Source organism: Octopus sinensis, linkage group LG1, assembly GCF_006345805.1.
Source record: "Octopus sinensis linkage group LG1, ASM634580v1, whole genome shotgun sequence".
Taxonomy (NCBI): Eukaryota; Metazoa; Mollusca; class Cephalopoda; order Octopoda; family Octopodidae; genus Octopus; species Octopus sinensis.
The window spans coordinates 203924131-203947846 of record NC_042997.1 but is presented as its reverse complement, the minus strand read 5'-3'; the positions used below and the strand labels follow the sequence as shown (position 1 = coordinate 203947846).

Sequence of the window (23716 nt, the reverse complement as noted above, 5' to 3'; positions counted from 1 at the left end):
CTTTAGGTGTTTTTGCTCAATAAACACACACAACACCCGGTCTGGGAATTGAAACCGCGATCCTCCGACCATGAGTCCGCTGCCCTAACCACTGGGCCATTGCACCTCCACACTTAGCCATATACATAGGTTTACTTGATACAAGCTGATCTGGGACAACACAACAATAACAACTGGTTATCTGAATAGAACAACCATGACATTTATTCCTGTCTGACATTGTTAACACATTCACATGATAGTGTTACTGTCATTAACAGTCTTGCAGTTTAAGTTTGACAAAAGGTTTAGATCAGGTTTATATGACAAAATGTATTAGAAACAAACCAAGGAGTGAATCCTTACGTTGGAGGTTCTCAATATGTCCCTTGGGGATTCAGATATTTTGTCATTAAAATTTATGAATATTTTAACAATTCTTAATAATATTTAATCATAAAATATAACAGGACTTTTTAAACATCAAATAGCCCTGAGGGTCCATCCAAGTAAAATAGGAATCAAAGGGCTCCATAGGTAAAAAATGGTCGAAAACCCCAGCTGTACATAGACACTGAACCTGCTAGAAATAGCAGCCATATCCTCAACTCACATCTCACCTTAAAGGTGGAAGAGCACACTGGATAAAGGACCAAGGTGATTGGTGATATCCAATACTAAAGATCTACCCAGCAAGGCAGGCATGGCAGGTTAGCAAATGGAAAATATAGTGGCTTACCCTTCGCTAAGAGCTTCTCCAGTTGTAGCATTAGGAAGAGGACATCTGTGGAACTCTGTTCTGACATGAAACAAAACTGCACAACTAATTAGAAAGAAAATTAGTTTTAGACGAGATGCAGTTTGGTTTTAAGTCAGAACAGAGCATCAGAGATGCCCTCATCATAGTGAGACAGCTGAAGATTTTAGCAAAATGTAAGCCATATCTTGCATTTGTTGATCTGGAGAAAGCTTCTGACTGGGCACCATGTTGATTGTGCTATAAAAAACTAGGTGTCAACAAATGGCTTTCAGACAATGTTCAGAGATGCTACTTTGTTTCACCATAATGACTCTCCCAAATACAGAGATAATGAATAGCAGCAAGTTCAGTGAGGTGTCTATTGTGTCTAAGTTCAGAACCAGCTTCTGTTTATCACAGTCTCTGTTCTCCTTCGTTCACCTTCTTATACCTTAAGGGCACACCCTGACACCATTCTTTCTCCCTTACTTGCTTGGATAGCCGTGTATTTCCTCGACAGTTAGACACTTGTGCTTGACCCTCCATCATATTTTAGCCTTTCAATGGTACAAAGGCCTACCTCCCTCAATACTGCACTCCCACACTGTCAAGAAGTCTTGTCTTGAGAGTTTGGTGACCACACTAATACTGGTACAAAAAAAAAAGCACCCGGCATACTCAATAAAGTGTCTGGTGTTAGGAAGAGCATCCAGCTGTAAAAACCTTACCAATTTTCAACGTTTTCAAGAAAAAAAGGCGGCGCCCCAGCATGGCTAAGCTTTGAGCTGAAACTGATAAATGAATAAATAAATGCTGACATATGAGTGTAGTGCCGCCTTCTAGTTCACCGGATCCTGTGAAACCCTCCAACGCATGCTAGCATGGAATACGGGCATTAAATGGTGATGATGATGAGGTCTCCTTGGCAGGATCTTTAGAGTCTTTGCTGTAACCCAGAAGATTGTTTCAAGTTTTTGGAAACTAATGTTATCTTTAGTCCTCATAACGACATAAATTGCTGTCTTTCTAGTTTAGCATTCTTGTCATATTACAAAAAAAAAAAACAAAAAAAAACAGTAAAAATACAGAAACCAAGCAAAATACTGTGGACCTGAGTTGGTAACCACGAGTCTATTTACGGTTCGTGCAGTTGTTTTGATGAGTCAATAATCTAACGTTTTGACTCATGTTCATCTTTGAATAAAAAAGAGACATTGGTGTTGCTTTCTTGGACACAATTGTTATAGCGTATTCGTATTAAGAACACAAACAAGCACGAAAAAGCCTGTATATAAGTCTGTCAATGTATAAGAAATCCACGCAATTCCTCTCAAATCATACCTTACCATTTTCAAGAAAAAATATTGGATGAATTAGTCCTGGATGCATCGTCTGAAATCAGCCGAGACGGTCAGGGCAGAAACGTTTTCATCATAAGTCCACTAATTAGAGCTGGTGTAGGTTAAAAAACAACACATATATACACGTGATGCACTGTTTATACCGAAAATCTGAAGGCACAAAATATACTCATCAGTAGAGAAGAAAAGAAAACGATGTCAAGGGGTTAAGGGCTGGTATTTCATCCAGGAGAGATAATCCCTAAAATGATTAATAACCATTAGATTAATAGATAGTGGTTTTAATTAATATTGTTTATGACTGAACAGATTTGTAAATAATTAGTAACTACGAAAAACCAATTAACATTAATTGTTAAACCATTTGTTAGGTGTTAGCGGAGTTGTCTTTCTTGGACTTCATCGATTTTATTTTTTACTTTTTTGTTATTTAACTAGCAAGTTGGATTTATCTTTGATTCATTTCAGATGGTGATAATAAGCAGTTATAAGATTAAACTATAGTTTTATATGCTTTATTTTCTAAAAGTAGCATTATAATTATATTTAGATTTAAAAAAAAAAAACTGAATACTTTTAGTTTGAAGAATTTACTTTCAGCTAGAAACATTTTTACATTAAAAATATATTTTTTTTAATCTCCGAATCTTGAAGTGTTTGGTTTCAATAGAATTAATTCAATATTTTGTAATAGAGTAGAGGAAAAAAACTTTTCAACAGTTGACAAAGTTAGCTGCGACTATTAACCAATTAAAATCCTGCTTTTTCGATAGTCCTTATCACTGACATGCGCACTTGCCTACTTTATCACTCCCGCCATTTTGAGGAGTCTGAATTATTTTCTCTAAACAAAATCTCAGCATTTCTTGCAGCATTGAATCTTTGCAGCTTTTTTTTTACATAAGATCTCTACAAGATTTTTAAAAATTTACCAGTCGTCTATTTTTGGCACCTGGTCCCTCTAAATCCCTCTGTTTTGGTCAGATAATCCCAACAAAGATGGCCTTCCCAGGCAGTTATACAACGATTGCGGAGAAATTCGTGGAGCATTATTACAATTATTTCGATTGTGTGGAATTTCGATGCCATTTAAGAGGAGTCTACCATGTAAGTTGTACCTACCTCCTCAATTGGGACGGTCAGACATGTGCAGTATTTTTGTTTCTAGCGGTTCTTAAGTCAGTGCACTCGAACGTGTGGTCGGTGGGAAAAACTTTACTTAAACTGACAGAAATTTCCTTTGAGAGAAATCTCAGATTTTAAATTGAGTAAGAAAAAAAAAAGACATTCCGTTAACATTCCAATCTTCGATATGTTTGTAAGAAGCCAGCTGCTATATTAACGATCATTATCTGTAGAATCTTTTGTTTTACAAATGTCTCTTCTTCTGCCGTTGTTCGTCGCGGGACCAATTCTCCGTTATTGTGATCACACCAGCTCACTTAAATATCAGAAAAAACCATCAATGTCACGTCTTGTACACCTGTGTAAGCAGTCAGTGCATCAAACCGAGCGAGAGAATATATTTATAACATAACATGGTTACCAGGGTTTTCGTTTGCTTAATACAATTAGCTGTTTATAGTGCGATGTATTTCTAGAAGCCTCGTCAGACAGTTTGTGGAAGTTGAAAGCCAGGGAAAAAATGTTTTATTGACAATCTTATAAAATGTGAATTCCTATTAATTCGCATCATTTTGATTACAACAATTAGTAATTTATTGTCAGTGTTGATTTAGATATCCTAATAAACAACACGTGTCGGCCGACCAGGGACGTTAAACACATGTTTCGCTTTTATACATTAAAATAATCACTCAATTCAAATCGTCGGAGAACCTATTGATATTGGGGAAATTTTGCAAAGATATATTTGCCACAGTTAATTACAATATAGTTTATTCTTCTGGTAATTTAGTAAACTCCTATCTTTCCTTGATTCTTTTGCGAGAACCTCCATAATGCCTGTTTCTCTTCAATTCTAGAAACATCGTCAAAACATCAGTCATTGCTAATAAACAACGGACAGATGATTCCATTGCATATCGTATTAAGCATTAGTTTTTCCCTCATCTTAATCATAAATATACACTAATCGATATATTTTCATGTATGTTTTGTATATGCTGTTCAAGAAATTTCGAATGTATTTTAAGCAAATGTTAGGGTTGATATCAAGTCGTCGGTGATGTAATTAAACCCACATGATAACGGTCGAGGAATTACTCAACCGTTGTTTCTTTGTATTAGTGTCTGACTTTGGTTACATTGAAGATATTTGATGATTGCTTGCAATTCTGAGTGGAGAAAATATCTTTTGGGGAAAAAATATTTTCATTCATTTAATCCATGATTTTTATGTTTTAAAGATCAAATGATAGAAAAAATCTGTAGATTAATAGCACTTCTTTGTGAATTTTAGTAAATTCTACAGTGATCTGACTTCAAATCCAGCTGGAGTCAATGTAATTATGACAAACATGGGGCCGCCGATTCAATCATTGATTTGTCTATTTCTATAAATGTTTCATCAACAATCAATATTGATTATGAATCGGGTTTGACTAAAATGTAGACTGTGATGCATTGATGTCCATTAAATAGCTTAAAGTATGGGGTCGGGTGGGGTTAAACGTTTAAACAAAATGTCCTTTTAATTGAGAATCAATTATCAAATAAATATATCCCCAAATTATTGCGTCTAATCAGAATCTACGTGATAATATGTATAGAACTGTTGTAGATCGGATGATGATCAATAAGTGATACTAATATATCACTCATATGTATGAAGGTCTCTTTCAATGTGTGTGATTCAAATTTGGGGTTAATTGGTTTGTCGTGGGAACGAAAAGTCTATTTCGAGTAAGACCCACAAATGATGTAACATTTTAGCCGCTTCTTCGTTTGACTTGAAGAAACAAATAATATAATGTATTGTTTTTATAAAGTAATGACTTTATAAAATCCCCTACGTATTGTTTATAATTCTTTTTATGTTTGAATCCTTCAATTTAAGTTGTGAATCAGGCTATAAAGAAAACTATATTGAAAACTTATGGGACACAGATTTGTTTAGACATATCTTATTGGAATGCATGGTGCGTAATTTGGCCGATCCACAAGCAAAATATTATTTTACAAATGTTTATTATATCCCCGTACGTAAAAAGACACCTTTATCATTTATTTTGTTTCATTTGGAAGGGTAGTGTAATAACAAAGTGCCGAATTTTCTTCATAGTTTGAAGTTCGTTTAACTCTCTGCTTACCTTAGACAGACATCAATCGCCATCTTTAAAACACTATCTTTTCTCTGTGGTGGTTTACTAACATCCTGTCTCAAATATTCTTGGGTTTACCTCACCCCCCCCCGTCTACCATATTCATACAGCAGCACCTCGCATCTTCACTACTTCTCACTCAAACTATTTCATGTTCACCTAACAGGCGTGGCGCCTGTGGTTTGAAGGTTTGCCTCCCCTCCCGACCACATAGTTTCGGCCTCACCCCCACTTCCCACTACGTGGCACCTTGGGCAAGTGTCTGCTATTAAAACCTCAGGCCGACAAGTCTTTGTGAGTGGATTTGCTAGATGGAAACTGAAAGAAACCCATCACACACATACATATATTTCATCATAATTTAATGTCTGTTTTCCATGCTGGCATGAGTCGGACGGTTTGACGGGCTGGCTAGGTAGAAGACTAGACCAGGGTTTTTACTGTTGGATGCCCTTCTTAACACCAACCACCTTACAGAATGGATTCTTTACACACACACACATACGCGCGCGGGCAACGGGCTTTTAGTTTCCACTGTCCCACTCTTCACCTTGGCGATTGGATTGCATGCCTTGGTTTCCAAGTCACTCATCGATATGTGCGCGTACGTACGTTTATGCCTCCTTGTTTTGACATTGTGTTGCAAATTGTAGTTCATTTCCAGTATTCTGTAGAAACATGCCTGTCCAAGGGGAAATATTAACTTACAAACAAGGGTTGATAACTGAAAGGGCATTCAGCCCTTGAAAAATCTGTCCCAAACTCTGCTCAATCCATGCAAGCATGGAAAGTGACGTTAAAACAGTGATGATGTCTACACACATACACACAAAAACAGAAACAATCTTTCTGTATAACCTTACATCGTTATAATGTCTGTTGACACAATCTTTAGAGATGGACTTGTCCAAAACCAAAAGAATGAAAAACAGTTGAGCTCAACCATGATTTGAAACATGGCTGTGTGATTTTGGATTGATTCTCATTGCATAACACCTTGAGCAAGTATCTTCTATAGTCTTGGATCAACTAATACCTTGTGAATGGATTTGGTAAAAGAGGCAAGCTCAACGTGTGTGTATGTATGTATATATATAATATGTACATTATATATATATATATATATATATTATATGTACATACACACACACATAAAATGTGTGTCTGTTCCACCACCTCTTGATAGCTACTGTTGACTTGTTTACATCCCTGTAACTTAGCAGTTGGGCAAAAGAGAATGATAGGGTTAATACTCGACTTCAGAAAAACTGGGATCAATTTGTTTGACTAAACCATTTGAGGTGGCATCCCAGTATGGCTGCAGTCCAGTAACTGAAAAGAATAAGAGATAAAATCAAAACAAATTGGCAGTAAATATAGAGATTGAAAGAAAATGATTTTACAGACAGCTTATAAAACAATTTGGAAGTCTGCCAAAACTTTAAAATTAACCTAAAATTTCACTAGTGTTATTTAGATCTCACATACATAGAAGTGTGCATGTCATTACCATCATTTAATGTCTGTTTTCCATGCTGGCATGGGTTGGACGGTTTGACTGAAAACTGGTAAACCAAGGAGCTGCACCAGATTTCAATCTGATTTGGCAAGGTTTTTCTATGGCAACCGCTCTGAGAGTGCAGTGGGTGTTTTTTACATTCTACCTGCTTGGGTGTCGTTGACCTGATACTGACATCGGCCATGTCTACGGTCTCACTTGTGTATATATATAATGTTAACATCCTTCAACAACCAATTTCCCATGCTTGCAATTTGTTGAGGCAGATTTTCTATGACAGGATGCTGTGTCCGAGCAAGGCAATGTTTCTCTGTGACCAGGCATGTTTTACATGAAAAATTGGAAACAAACATTGTATGACGGCAATGCTTATTTACAGCCATCATGTGATGTCTAGATGATGGTGCACACATGTACATATATGAGGAGTATCTTTCAGTTTCTGTCTACCAAATCTACTATTAACTACTTCTAGTTTCTCCCCCTGGCATGTGATGGAATCCGTTTTCTGTACATCTTCAGTGTTTATTACCCCTGTGCATCTACCACACACAAACCATCTTTCCAGTTAACCTTCCTTTGATATTGCTGTACCTTTTATGTGTCCATAGCTTACACTGGGTACATTGTATGGCATTTCTACTTATGCCTTTTCTACAGATCGAGCAGGGCCATCTACCTGAAGAGGTTTGTGATTTGTCAGCCTTCCTACTTATTGCGACTTTGGTTTTTGCTAGGTTAACCCTAAGGCCCTTCATTTCTAGACCTTGTTTCCATACCCTAAACTTCGTCTCTAGTTTTGGCAGTGACTCTGCTATTAGAGCAAGGTCATCAGCATAGAGGAGCTCCCACAGGCAGCCTGTCTTGAATTATTTTGTTATTGCCTTTGATAAGAGGGGACTGAGGACTGATCCTTGGTGAACCTCTACTTCTACCCAAAATTCTTCACTATACTTGTTGCCAACCCTCACCTTACTGACAGCATCCCTGTACAGGGCTTGTACAGCTCTTATCAACCACTCGTCTATCCCCAGTCTCTACATTGACCACCAGCTAAAAGGACCCTGTCAAAGGCTTTCTCCAAGACAACAAAAGCCAAGTATGGAGATTTATCTTTGGCTAGGTATTTCTCTTGCAGTTGCCTTAGAAATATAGCATCAGTGGTGCTTTTCCCTGGCACAAAACCAAACTGCAACTCATCTACGCTAACTCTCTCCCTCCCTAATTAGTTGGGCTATGACCCTCTCTGTAACTTTCATCACCTGATCCAATAATTTGATACTGCTGTAGTTCTATCTAAAGCATCACCTTTACCTTTGTAGCAGTTGACTATGGTGCTGCTACACTAGTCATTGAGTATGATTCCTTCATGAACTACCTGATTTACGATGTGGGTGACAAGACCATAACCCACACCAGCCGGATATTTTTAGCATCTCAGCGGTGATCCCTGATGGGCCAGGTGCTTTCCCTGTCTTCATATCCTTAATTGCTTTATCTATCAGGGTACTGTTGATTCAGGTAACTGGTCCCTCAATTGGGTCAACCTTGGCAGACCCTCCTCCTCCCATTCATTCTCCACATTCAGCAGTTTTTTATAATGGCATGTCCAAATCGCTTTCTTTGCAGAACCATTAAACGCGAGGGCACCATCATCCATGTGGACATATTTCTCTCCTGACATCACAGTTTTCTCTCACACACTGTCTTGCAATCCAAAACACTTCAGTTCTTTGGTCCTCACATTGTTGAACATTGGCAAACTTCTTTTTTCTGCTACTCCTTTAGCTATATATACCTGTCTTCTAGCTTCCCTTCTGGCTATCTGATACAGTCTCTTGCTACCCCGACTCTTCCAGGCCTGTTTCTTTGCTCTAATGGCCCTGTCTACAGTATTGTTCCATCACCATGTTGCCCTAGTCTGGAAGGGGCTTTGCACCAGCTGCATTCTATGTCACAGGACTGTAGCTCCTCCTCCCTCTCCTCAGATTTCTCAGTAAGGATATCCCTAAATCTCTGACCATGTGAAGAGTTCTTAACCTTCCAAGTCCTTAATTTCCAGATTGGTCTGCTTTTTGGCACCTTTCTGGTTTCGAGTCTAAAGTCACAAATAACTAGACTATGCTGGGGGGTACATTCTTCACCAGGGAGGGTCATTGTATTTAAGAGCAACTATGCATCCTGCTGTCTGGTGAGAATGAAATCAGTCAGGTGACAGGCTGGCTTCTTGAAGTTGGTGTTGCAAATCAATAGGCTGTTGCAATGCAGAACTCCAAGAGCCTAGTTCCCTCTTCATTTCTGGTACCAATTCCATGGCTTCTATGTACACCATGGAAGATACCAGGTTGCTGTCTGACATGCCCATTAAAACCTCCAGCCACAAAGATGAGATCATTGTCACTCATCTTTGACGTAGCCTACAGAAGAATATCATAAAAGTGGTCCTTCTGTACATTTGGTAGGCCCACTTGTGGGATGTAGGCAAATATAATTGTAGCTATACAATTCCGCAAAACTAGCCTGAGTTTAAGTACTCTATCACTCACCCTCACTACCTCTGTGGCCTTATCCACCCATTTTTCTGCAAGAATTATGCCCACACCCCCTATTCCATCACTGTTATCTTCCCAGAAGAGTTTATACCTATGTGCTTTGCTCCTCTCCACCTTTACCTCTTGTACGCAGCATCCATCAACACGTCTCCATTCAAGCATCTCTACAATCTCGCTAGACCTATCTTTCAATGTGCCCACATTTACAGTGCCAACTCTGAAAACTGGGAGAGATATGGGAGGTAACACAGGAGGAAGAGATGTTATTCAGCACCTGAAAAGGTTCCCATGATCGCTTGATAACAGACGTCATGATAGTTTTTTAACCTCCCATCATTCAAACATGTTAGAATTGTTGCTTCTACTGGGGTGGAGTGTAATGAAGCATTGTATATGAATGTGTTTGAAGCATTGTAATTATAAGCATTGTGGATGTAAGCATTACTGAAGCTGCAAATGTAAAAAAAAAAAAATTAAAAAAGTGGGTGGCAAGGTAGCAGAATTCTTAGCTTGCTGGACAAAATGCTTAGCAGTATTTCACCCATCTTTGCATTCTGAGTTCAAATTCCATTGAGATCAACTTTGCCTTTTGTCCTTTTGGGGTCCATAAAATAAGTACCAGTTGAGTGCTAGGGTGAATATAATCAAATAAACCCTCCTCCAAAATTTCAGGCCATGTGCCTATAGAAAAGGATTATTTATATATATATATATATATATAAATAAATTTATGGTCGTGTGCATATATATGTATGTATACATTCGTATATATAAGTATTCATATGTTGTGTATATATATATATATATATATATATATATTTGTATTTATGTGGTATCTGAGTATATTCCACTGATGAAGGCAAAGCATTTCTTATGCAGAGCCAGAAATCCGGGATCTGGAATTATCCAGTAGTTTATTTTGTCTCTTTGTCTTCTCTCCTGGTGCTGTATGAACATTTAATGTGGCTTTAGAGTCAAGGTTTGGCTGCTATTTCCAGCGTGGTGGTATCTCTTAGATACCCTAAATTATAATTTTATATATATATATATTATATATATATATATATATATATATATATATATATATATATATATACATACATACATACATACATACATACATACATAGAGACCTGTATATATACACAGACACGCACCCATGGTTTGAAAAATGATGTACACTATGTTTGTATGTTGTAAGAGTCAATTTAAGGAGAGAACCAACTCTAAAACAGTGTTTCAAATCTCATCTAACTTATGGCATCATTGTGAAGCAGATTAATATAATAAATGATGTTATTTGTTGTGTGTGTGTGTGTGTGCATACATTTATACATACACATACTTGAAAGTCACATCCTGTTCGGCTCTTGGAGTCAACAGCAATGGAACACACACACACACATATATACACATAACAATTATTAATTTGTGTTAACTAATGATACAAGTAGGCCAATATAATTTTAGCTATGAAAACAAACCAATTCTCTAAAGAATTAAATGTTTTATGCTAGTTTATTTTATTTTGCAAGTTATTAACCCATTTTGTCACTATATTTCTAATGAAATGCATTGTCCAAGTCTTTTTATTTTATTTTGGAAAATAATTGACCTTTTCATAACAAAGTTGGTGTTTGAGGCATAAAAGAATTTTGAGATTATAATGGGAAGATTATAGGGGAAGTGGATCAATAAATAGATCTGAAAATCCTTGAAATCTTTATATCTCTGTTGCCCTGGCTGTTGTCCAATGACTAAAACTAGTGAAATAATTAGTGTAATTAAGTAAACTGGTTACAGTGTGGAAGACAAGGTAGCCATTCAAAAAACACAAAAAAACATTATTCATTGTCAAAATTTTCCTCTCACTCACTGCAACCTGCTCACTGATGTGGTTCTATTGTATCTGGTCTGAAGCAAGATTGTTGGTCTAGTTTCAGCATTACAGTTAGAAATTTTCTTTCTTTAGGAAGGGCATCTAGCCTTAGAAACCATTCCAAAGATGACATTGGAATTTGATGCAGCCCTGCTGCATGCCAGACCCCTATCCAACTGTCCTACTCATGCCAGCATGGAAGGTAGATGTTAAATGATGACGATTATGATTATGAATTCAGTTGTCTGGTTTGTCATTGTCTAGTGCAAAAGGTTTGACAAAATTTTGATTGCTGGTGATGCCTTGAAGCAATCCTCATCATCATCATTGTTTAACGTCCTCATCATCATCATTGTTTAACGTCCGCTTTCTATGCTAGCATGGGTTGGACGGTTTGACCAGGGTCTGGGAAGCCAGGAGGCTGCACCAGGCTCCAGTCTGACCTGGCAGTGTTTCTACAGCTGGATGCCCTTCCTAACACCAACCACTCTGTGAGTGTAGTGGGTGCTTTTTACTTGCCACCAGCACAGGGGCCAGAGGAGGCTGGCAACGGCCACGATCGGTTGGTGCTTTTTACATGCCACAGGCATAAATTCTTTGAATAAAACATTGAGAGGCTTCCACATATGAAGATTAATATTGTTTCTGCACATTTATGTGCAGACCAGAGCAAGAGTTCTTAAGAAAAATTGGTAGTTGGCCTTGCAATCAAATTGCCTCTCTCCATGGTGCCAATGTTTATCAAAGAGAAAGGACATCAATTTTGGTTGATACCTTGGCATCAGTATCACCATAGGTTTTGTTTTCAAAAGATAATGAGTTAGATAGGGTGCCACACAGAATCTTGCCCAGTCCTCCAGCAGTTTCCCCACTTCTCTACCTTAGTTTGGAATTTTTTTTATCAAATAGGTGCAAGAGTAGCTGTTTGGTAAGAAGCTTGCTTCCCAACCACATGATTCTGGGTTCAGTCCCACTGTGTAGCAACTTCGGCAAGTATCTTCTACTATAGCCTTGGGCCGACCAAAGCTTTGTGAGTGGATTTGGTAGACAGAAACTAAAAGAGATCCGTCATGTATATGTGTGTGTCCCCCCCCCCCTCTCCATCGCTTGACAACCAATGTTGGTATGTTTATGTCCCTGTAACATAGCGGTTCAGCAATAGAGACAGATTGAATAAGTACTACACTTACAAAGAATAAGCCCTGGGGTTGATTTGTTTACTAAAGGTGGTGCTTCAGCATGGCCGCAATCAAATGACTGAAGCCAGTAAAAGAGTAAAGTGTAAAACTAAAGGATGGAAGACAGATTTGACCACAGTGGGATTTGAACTTGGAGCACAACGAGTCAAAACCAATATCACCAAGCATTCTACCCAATACCCCAATAACTCTGCCAATTCACCTAAAAACCTTATGAAACGAAGGTGACACCTGAGCGAATAGCTGTAGTTGTGATAATGTTATTGTTTTCTTTAACTGTTTGTGTTTGTCTTATGAAAATGTGTTGATTCCAAGACCTCATTTTAAAATTTTTTTTCTTTTTTCCAGGCACAAGCCATGCTTATATTTGAAGGTGAAAGTATCCAAGGACAAGATAACATAATGAAAAAAATAACAGTGAGAGCTTTCAATATTATATAACACTTTGTCTCGCTTGCCTTTGTTGTTGTTTTTTTAATCGTTATAACCACAAGACTGTCTTTACTCCTGCTTGTACCACATATAAATCACTGATGCCAGTGCTACATAAAAAGCACCCAGTACATTGTAAAGTGGTTGGTGTTAGAAAGGGCATGCAGTGTGAGCCTGATGCAGTTCTCTTGCTTACCAGGTCCTATCAAGCTATCTAACTCATGCCAGTATACAAAGCAGATGTTAGAAGATGTTGATGAGAAGAAGAAGAATTATTCATTATCCCAGGTCAAGACCTCTTTTATCTTTACACTGGGGACTTGTCCTGAATGCTTGCAACTAACTACTTAAGGCACCATAAGTCTACCATCTCAAAAGTAGGAATAGTCTCCCTGACATATTCCCACTCAGTTTCCATCTGGCTGTTTTCACATCACAAGGCTTTGGTCAACCCAAGGATACAGTAGAAGACACTTGCCTCATCTGTTGCACAGATGAGGCAAGTTGAAACGATATTAAATCAAACTACATATATTTTGTATTACACTTAACATATATACACCACTGAAAGGCACGGTGCTGTGACTTTTGTCTGAGAAGAAGAGTAAAATTATGGCCATCCATACATACAATTACATCCTTTACAACCATACCCCCCACATACACACGCACATAGTTCTATCTTTGGCAAGAATCACCCATAACCCATTTCCCCATCACACCCACTGCCTACTGCAGGCTCCTCCAGTTCCCCTCACCATCACTTGCTATCTCTAAATATCTCCCCTCACACTCTTACGGAACATCTCTATCCCATTGTTCTTTGTGGGTAGACCCTCTCTCTTTCACTATCTTTCCCGCTGCCTTTCGCTTCCTTGTCCTACTGAGATAACCATGTATCTCCTCTGTAGTAAGACAACTGTCCTTCCATCATACTCCAACCTCTTGCCTAGCAAATGGCTACTTCTCTTGGTTCCACTCCCTCTCTCAGCTTGAGAGGTCCTTGTCATGCAAGCTACTTGGCAACCCTGCGAGTGCTGGTACCACATAAAAAGGACCTATGCTGGTGTCACATAAAAAAGCACCCAGTACACACTGTAAATTGGTTGGTGTTAGGAAGGGCCAGCAGCTATAAAAACCATGCCAAAAGAAACAATTAGAGCCTTGTGCAGTTTTCTGGTTTTCTGGCTCCTGTTAAACTGTCCAATTCATTCATGGAAAACAGACATTAAATGATTATGATGAGGAAATGTTCTGATAGAAACACAATATATGTTGGGTTTCTAACACAACATGTCTTTGAATATATTTTGTCTCTGACATGACCCACAGCATCATATCTTTCAATGGTGCAAATAAATTATGTACGTTACACAGGTGGCTGCATAAAAGGGACCCACTACACTCTCTGAAGTGGTTGGCATTTGGAAGGGCATCCAGCCATAGAAACCATGCCAAAAGAGATAATGGGAGCTCTGTATAGCTCTCTGGCTTGCCAGCTCATCAAATTGTCCAACACATGCCAGCATGAAAAATGGACGTTAAATGATGATAACTATTATGATATTTGTAATTTTCTTGGTTTCATAAAGTGTAAATATTTAAAAAAAAAAAAAACATTCATTTCACCCTGAAGAAACTAAAATGCTTAAATTACACCATTAACCCTTTTGATACAAGCCTGCCTGAGATCGCCCCAGTTCTGTGATGCAAACTTCCTGTTTTAAACTAGCCTTATCCATCCCAAATATTCCATCTATTTTATGTTTAAACTGTCTGGATATGGCGTCTCGCACCTAACCTACAATATATCATTCTAAAGATCAGCAGTCACATCAGCAAAATCTCAAAGTTACAAGATAATGTATGATTAATTGAAAACATTGTGAATAAATAAAGAGGGTTAAATGAAGACCTCCCATCAAAACTTCATATGATAGTCTAAACACCAGCTTAATAATGACAAAATTGTTTTACTAAGTTCTTCATTATTTTCAAAATTAATTGAAACTAAGACCCTGTATTTCAACAGAAATATTATAACAAAAGGGTTAATTATATTTCAAACATTAATATTAATTTTGATCCATTTCTTATTTCTTTACTGTCCACAAGGGGCTAAACATAGAAGGGACAAACAAAGACAAAGGGATTAAGTCAATTACATCGACCCCAGTGTGTAACTGGTACTTAATTTATCGACCCCGAAAGGATGAAAGTCGACCTCAGCGGAATTTGAACTCAGAACGTAACGGCAGATGAAATACTGCTAAGCATTTCGCTTGGTGTGCAAACATTTCTGCCAGCTTGTCTTGGATGATGATAAGCTAATTAACATTAATGAAAATGTCAACGAATTATAATTTTTTTGTCGTATTTTTTTTCTGGTTTTGTATGCTTCGTAATTAAACCAATGCATTTTTTTTTACTTTTATAGTTTTAAATGGTTTTATTTATGAACATGGTGGATATGTCAACTGAATTTGCCTGGAAAATGGTGAGCATAGTTTAGAGGTAATAGTGGGGTCAGATTCCAGGATAAGTGTAAGATTTGAATATGTTAATGAGGTGACAGAACATCCATTAAAATGATTGAGAATTACTAAATCAGTTTTTATGGAAAACTTGTTTAAAAACAATACTGTAGGGTCTTGTAATTAGTAGACAGAAACGCTTAATGGTGTTTAAAATTCAGTATAAGAGAGATAACTTCAAGATCTGTTGACTAAAATTTTTGGAGAATAGAGTCGATGTAAGTTAGTGTAGGTTGATCTGAGCTTTCAAGCCATTAGCGAATGCAATGGACATGGTTTGATCATCGATGAAACAATGTTTTTCTGTTTACTAGTCAATGGTTAGGTACTATGTTTTTTTTTAAGTGGCTGAAAATGAATTGCTCCAAAATGAGATTTTCACAGTTGAAACACTATGAACTGGAGGCAACTTAAAATGGATTAGAGCTGAGAAAACAATAGTAAATACTGCATATTTAATTTGTTCTAAGAATAGAGGTACTGAGCATGATTTTCTGTTGAGGTCTGCTGGCTACTTTTTTTTTTCTGTCTTCATATTCTAAGGGTATTTACCTGATCGCCTGAGCAGTATTCACAGATATTTCTGCATTCAAGATTTACTTAATTTTCTGTAAAATACTCACTCAGCATTTTAAAGTTTGTTTATAAAAAATGTTCTCACATTTCAAAATCTATTATTTGGTATTATAGAAGACAGTATTTGTTGTCAGGGTTTGCTCAACTTAATGGTACAAAATATTCTGCATTCAAAATTTCCTTTATTTTCTGTAAAATGATCAAAGAATATTTATATAGTTGTTGTTTCATCATCATCGTTTAACGTCTGCTTTCCAAGCTGGCATGGGTTGGGCAGTTTGACTGAGGACTGGCAAGCCAGGAGGCTGCACCAGGGCTCCAATCTCATTTGGCAAGATTTCTACAGTTGGATACGCTTCCTAATGACAACCACTCTGAGAGTGTAGAGGGTGCTTTTTACATTGTAGAAGCCAAGCAGAATGGCACTTACAGACACCAGTTTATGTGAACAGTCACTTCCAGTGGGCAATGACTTGAATCATCATATCCTGTTCCACCCATGCTAGCAGGGAAAGCAGATGTAAGATGATGTTGATGATAACTAGTATCACATGTAGAATTTAAATATATTTTGTCCAACCCAAACCAGCATGAACAACAGACGTTAAATGATGATATTTTAGTTAAGGCAAATAGTTGTATTTCGTTTTTGGAGAGAGTCAAGACTCTTGAAAAGGTTGCAAGACGCAAGAAAAATTTCTAGGGAAATAAAAATAAGAAATAAGTGGAAATTTTACCGGTGAGTGTGTTAAATTATAAGGCACAAAAAGAAAATGATTCTCCCCAGACACAACAAATAGTTGTATTTGTAGTACTACTAAGCATTTAAAAATATTAACCCTTTTTATACCAACCTGGCTGAAACCACCTCTGGCTTTGTAGTACAAATGTTTTGTTTTCAAAAGTTTTAAATTAAAATCTTCCACCAAACCTTAGTCGCAATTTATATTTCTAACACTAGCGTAATGATAACTAAGTTATTTTACTAAATTCTTTGTTATATTTAAAATTAATTGAAAGAAACACAGAACATCTCAACAGAAGTATGGTAACAAAAGGGTTAAACAGTTTACATATATATTAACTTGTAAAATATACATAAATAAATTTACTTGTAAAATATTTATTTTGATTTTTCAGTCGTTGCCATTTAAAACAATCAAGCACGTTGTCACAAAGTTGGATGCTCTTCCTACTACCACTGGTGGAATTTTAATATTGATCACCGGCCAGCTTCAAGTAGGTTATTATATTTTTTTGTTTATATATTGTTCACATAAACATGTCAGGTGTGTATATAATTATTGCCTCTCTTCATTGGACATCAACAAGATGTAGTGAACACTTCTAAATGTTGTAGATTGTGGCTCACATCCTCTGACAAGCTTATGTCAAGTTAACAAGGGAATCTTGGCATAGCTGTTTGAGCTGCTAAACACAACAGTCAGATCTACCTCATATTACACCCTACCTTTATAAATAACGGAAAGGTACATTGGATAATACAGTCCAAGATAGATTAGGATTGATAAAACCAAAAACAAGATGATCGCATCCTGAATGACTTTGATTGTAGATTGGTTGAAACAAGGCCAAGCTCTTGTTAAACAACAGCAAAACACTTATAGAGACAAGGACAAATGCAGGTGTGGCTGTGTGGATAAGCTTGCTTCCCAATCACGAGGTTTGGGATTCAGTCCCACTGCATGCCACCTTAGGCAAGTATCTTCTGTAGCTCTGGGCCAACCAAAACCTTGCTTGATTTGTTGGATAGAAACTGAAAGAAGCCTGTTGTGTGTGTGTCCTTTACTTGACATTGTTGTAAATGAGCATCACCATCATACAAGCAGTGCTTCTCATTTCCCATGAAAAACATGTCTGGTCATGAGGAAATATTACCTTGCTTGGAAACAGGTGAAGGTTGGTGATAGGAAAGGCATCCTGCCATAGAAATATCTGCTTCAACAAATTGTCTGATTCATGCAAGCATGGAAAAGTGGACATTAAGTGATGATGGTTTTACAATATGGTCTTAATTTGTGTTGTGTTGTGTATATTTTCACATGTCTATGTAATTAGTGGGGATGTTTGGTTATTCTTTAGATTACAAACTGGTCAGACAATAGTGTCCAGCTTTTTAGAGGCTCTCTTATATAATTAAGTATAGTTGTTGTTTAGCCCCGGGTCATCTCTGATCTGGCAGTTACAGCCTTAACCATCCATTCCGTTTCTCTATTACTATGACAACAAAGCTCACTGTTTTCATAACCCAGCGTTTTTCTATGTGAAATATATACTGTAAACCACAGCTTCTCAACCAGTGTGCTGCAAAATATACATACATATGTGGTATCATGATTAATCATTTAGAGTCAAAAATACATTTTGATATTTATTTTATCGATAAATATTATTGCCATCTTATATTTTGTTTTGTTGTCTATTATATTTTTGTTATGTCAACATTGGTGAAATTAAAGAAAAATTTTTATTATCAATTCCGGAGACATAGTTTTCTTACACAGATGTTATTATCCAGGGACAAAGTTTTGTAATATTGATGTTGAATCAAAATACAACTCCTATTAGATTGGGTGCCATGAATTTCTGAAAGGCTTGGCAAGGGTACCTCAGCAAAAAAGAGATTGGAGTACTGTGTTGTAAACATTCACACATGCAGATAGATATATGACAGGCTTCATACAGTTTCCATCTGCCAGATTCTTTCACAATGTATTGATCATGCCCAAGCCATGGAAATGAATCTGAACCAATGTTGTTGGCAGGCTAACTTCTTAACTACACTTCCACTCCTCCACCCACATTTCTTAATCACTTTCACAAAGTATCTCCTTTTCCCCATAAAAATTCTCTAAACTCCTGAATTGTTTGATCGGAGGCCTTGAAATCATTCTACATCATCATCATCATCATTTAACGTCTGCTTTCCATGCTAGCATGGGTTGGACGATTTGACTGAGGACTGGCGAACCAGATGGCTGCACCAGGCTCCAATCTTATCTGGAAGAGTTTCTACAGCTGGATGCCCTTCCTAGCACCAACCACTCCAAAACAAAAAAATCATCTGAGTTTAAAACAGTATAAGTGTGTAAACCTCAGCTGTTTGAGAACACTCCCTAACCAGTAGAACCCATGAAAATTCCATGGTTATTTTGAAAGTTATAAAGATCTGCTAAAAGCTTATAGAGAACCATAAGACAATTCCTTTTGTAATTTTTTTTCTGAAGCATTTGGTTCTTGATGGCATAAAAGCCCACAAAGGTGCTGTCTTAGGTGAGGACATCCTTGAAACCTAGGCCCCTGTCCCTCCTCCTTTTTCTCATCTTTACACCAAGTGAATCTGTCCTAGAAAGCTACGTTCAGTTGTCTGTGAGAAAAATACCGGTTCATTTGTCCATTGGGACAAGTCTTACAATTTATATTTATTTATTGAAAATATATTAAAAGGGTAAATTTCTAAACAAAATTGAAGACATTGCAGAATGCCTGAGACTTGTGGGGGGGGGGGGAGTCACCTCAGACTGGAGACTGAGTCTGAATGCTTGCAACGAAGTGGACCCCGCTAAAGGTACCGAAGGTGCTAGGTAATGGTGTTACAACAAAGGATTAAGGTAACCATCCAAGTAAGCCATGGCAGGATTTCATACGAATACTAATCCCCTACTCTAACATTTCTACAAGTCTGCAATCAGAGATGGGACTTTATTTATCGACCCCAGAAGGATAGAAGGTAAAGTTGACTTCGGTGTGATTTGAACTAAGAACTCAAAATGCTGAAATAATACCATAAAGTATTTTATCAATTAGCAGTCTTAACAACTTCGTTAATTGTCCAAGTTCATTAAAAGATATACACATGTACCGACAAGGGGGATAACTCATGTTTGAATCAAAAATTTCTCAGCAGCTGTATTTTCTATCACTTTTTAGCTGCCACTCTTTGTTTACACCTCTTAATCCAACCCACTCTCATTTTAATTTTTTCATTACCCCTTCCCTCTTTTTTTACTACTCCAGTCAAGCATAACATTCTTCTACTCTCACTCAATTTGTCCTTTGGCAGCCTCCTACTGCCACTCTATCTCACTAACAGTGACTGACTATTCAGATTGAATTCTGTGTCTAGTGGTTTATGTCTCTGGTTTTGTTCCTTAGTTTATCAGACATTTGTCTTATGTATAAATGCTGTGTATGGCCCATCATCATCATCGTTGTTTAACATCCGCTTTCCATGTTGGCATGGAAGCGGATGTTAAAGTACCAGACTCCAATCTGATCTGGCAATGTTTCTACAGCTGGATGCCCTTCCTAACGCCAACCACTCCAAGAGTTAGTGGGTGCTTTTATGTGCCACCAGCACGAGGGCCAGTCAGGCGGTACTAGCTACGACCATGCTCAAAAGGTGTTTTTTTATATGCCACCTGTATGGGAGCCAGTCCAGCAGCACTGGCAACAACCACGCTCGAATGTTGTTTTTCATGTTTCCACCGACACTGGCAATGATCACGTTCGAATGGTGAGCCACTGACACAGGTGCCAATCAGGCGGTACTGTCATCAGCCACGTCAGCAATTTTGATTTCACTTGCCTCAACAGGTCTTTGTAAGCAAAGTTTACTGTCCCATGAATGAAGGGTACTTATAAGTGGGCTGGTTGTACACCACTAGCATAGTCCACGGGTTATGGTCTCACTTGGCTTCTCCAACGGTCTCAGTCACCAGTCAAATCTTCAGACTCTTCTCTACAAAGCTGAAGCAAAACTCCCAATGGAGTACTGTTCCTACATCTGTTCCTGCATTGTTTTAGATGTAACATTAATAGAAAGGCTCTCGGGCTGATAGGAAAATACCCCACTACCCCTTTATTAACACAGTCTCCTCTTCACTGCTATCTTCCACTACTACATGGCTATGGGTTGGCACATTATTAGAGGATCAGATAGGATACCTTGCAGCATTTCTAAAGTTCAAATCTTACCAAGGTGAACTTAACCATTTATCTATGGTAGGTTGGGATTGATTCTACTTTTTCTCTTCAATTGTAATTCAAAGGGTCAAACGTGTCGTGTTGTATCATATGGCCTGGAAGTGCACATGGTTGTGATATAGTCTTCTGGTTACTAATTTCAATTAGTCAATCAACTGGATGCTCACTATACAGATTGAGGGAGAATCCACTGCAGCAATGACCTCTACTCCTTATAACAACATAGTAACCACTTCTGCTTGACACAGCTGTCATTACTACATATATTGTGGGAAGAGAAAGAGAGAGGTCACCAAGGAACTTGCAAGACAAAAATCTTTCAGATCTTTACGTACCACCAGTGCTTTTTATGAACTGGTGGTACGTAAAAAGCACTATCCGAATCGTGGCCGATACCAGTGCCACCTCAACTGGCTTCCGTGCCGGTGGCACGTAAAATGCACCAATCCGACCGTGGCCGTTGCCAGCCTCGCCTGGCACCTGTGCAGATGGCACGTAAAAAGCACCCACTACACTCTTGGAGTGGTTGGCGTTAGGAAGGGCATCCAGCTGTAGAAACACTGCCAGATAAGACCGGAGCCTGGTGCAGCCTTCTGGCTTCCCAGATCCCCGGTCGAAGCGTCCAACCCATGCTAGCATGGAGAACGGACGTTAAATGATGATGATGATGAGGTGGGGGAGGAGGAACTGAGGGAAGTGTCTGTAGGCCAGGTAGAGGAACATGGATAGTTGTCTTACTATAGAAGGGATACTTGGTTACTCCAGTACAACAGGTAAGGGGAGACTAGGGAGAGAAAAATAGTTGGTGTTGGAGATGTATTTAGGTCTATGTAGAAGGAATAGTGATGGTGGTGGTGGGGTTTAAGTAGTACAGCGGAGTATGGATGAGGAAGACATGACTGTAACAAGTGATGGTGAGAGAAAATGGAGTGGCTAAGAAGCACAGTATGGTTGCTGTGTCAGAACATGGAGTGAATGTGCACTTGAGGGAGAGTGGAGGGTGGTGATCATGGGTTGTGGGAGAGGAGGGATGTTGGGAAGACAGGTTGTTGGTGTTTTGACAGGACTGTGTGAGTGGGAGGCATGACAGACATGCCTGCATGTATGACCATGAATTAGCTTTGCTGTGTCTTCTCAAGCACAGCATATACTCATTATGTATATCAAGAGTGGCTGTGTGGTAAGTAGCTTGCTTACCAACCACATGGCTCTGGGTTCAGTTTCACTGCATGGCACCTTGGGAAAGTGTATTTGGTAGGCGGAAACTGAAAGAAGCCCATCGTATATATGTGTGTGTGTGTGTCTGTGTTTTCCCCCCAACATCTCTTGACAACTGATATTGGTGTGTTTACATCCCCATAACTTAGTGGTTTGGCAAAAGGGGCCGATAGAATAAGTAATAGGCTTACAAAGAATAAGTCCTGGGTTCGCTTTGCTCAATTAAAGGCGGTGCTCCAGCATGGCCACAGTCAGATGACTGAAACAAATATAATTTGTGTGTATGTATGTACGTGACATTGTCTATGTGTGTGTAAAAAAACACAACTGTAAGCTGGGTTTTTTTTTTACATACCTGAACAACAGTGTGTATAACATTATGCAGCCACACTCTATATTGTTTCTGGTTTTTACAAATCATATTTTTTGTCTATAATTAAATTAACCTCTACCAAACTTTCTTGTCTGAACTGTTTGTGTGTATATTTAAACGTTTTGTTTCTTTTTCTTTCCAGGCTGATGATGACAAACCATTGTCATTTAGTCAGGTATTCAATCTACACTATGAGGGAGAGTCTTATAGTATAATTAATGAATTCTTCAGGCTGTCAATTCATAACATCCCTGTTACATAAATTTCTACCTCTTTTTCTTTTCTTTTCATCAGTTAACCAAAACAAAAGAACAAAAAAAAACTCTTTAAAAAAAAAAACTGACAAGACTTTTAAAGATGAAATTGTTTTAACTGATTTCTTCTCTTGTCTCTATGGCTGGTGCTGTGATGCAAGTATTCCAGTCATCAAAGACAGAAAAAACAAAACAAAACAAAGAACATCTGAAAGATCTATTTGCTTCCTCTCTATTTCAGATATTTAAATTCTCTTGAGTTACACCATTAGACCTTATGGCTTCTCTTAGCCGTTTTCTCCACCCACTCCACATTTATTTTAGAAATTACTTTGTGCTCATTTTGTCCACTATTTAAAAGCAAAAACCAAATAGAAACCACAAATATTACCAGAAATAGAATAAAAAATACTATAATGTTTAATGATTTTTTTTAACCTCTTTTCTCCCTCTTTATTTCTCACATTGATCTCATCAGTGTAACCAGCTGAGCTGCTGTTGCTGCTGTTCACATAACATTACAAACATCTCTGATAACTTTAGTTTCAGCTCTCTCTCTTTCTCTCTCTCTCTCTCTCTCTCCCACCTTACCATACACATACACACACCCACCTCATGTATGCTGCTATTTAACTTCTCAGGCTCCAACTTGCTGCCCTGCGGACTGAATCAAGCACATGTGATTTCTTAATACATTAAAGGCTGCACTTTGTATTATAGTACTTTTGTAGACAATACTTTCTGCCCCTCCCCTCCAATACTTCTATGGAACTATTTTCTCAAGCCTAAATTAAACACACCTTCATTCTA

The 23716-nt window shown here is 38.0% G+C and overlaps 1 protein-coding gene across 1 annotated transcript; it reads left to right on the top strand.

Moving 5' to 3' along the window:
- Positions 1–2874: 2874 nt before the first annotated feature.
- LOC115212338 (nuclear transport factor 2) lies at positions 2875–23716 on the top strand. Its single transcript, XM_029781207.2, has 4 exons — positions 2875–3186; positions 12861–12929; positions 17195–17293; positions 22795–23716. Exons 1-4 carry the CDS (start codon positions 3079–3081, stop codon positions 22912–22914), a joined length of 396 nt encoding a protein of 131 aa, XP_029637067.1. The 5' UTR covers positions 2875–3078; the 3' UTR covers positions 22915–23716.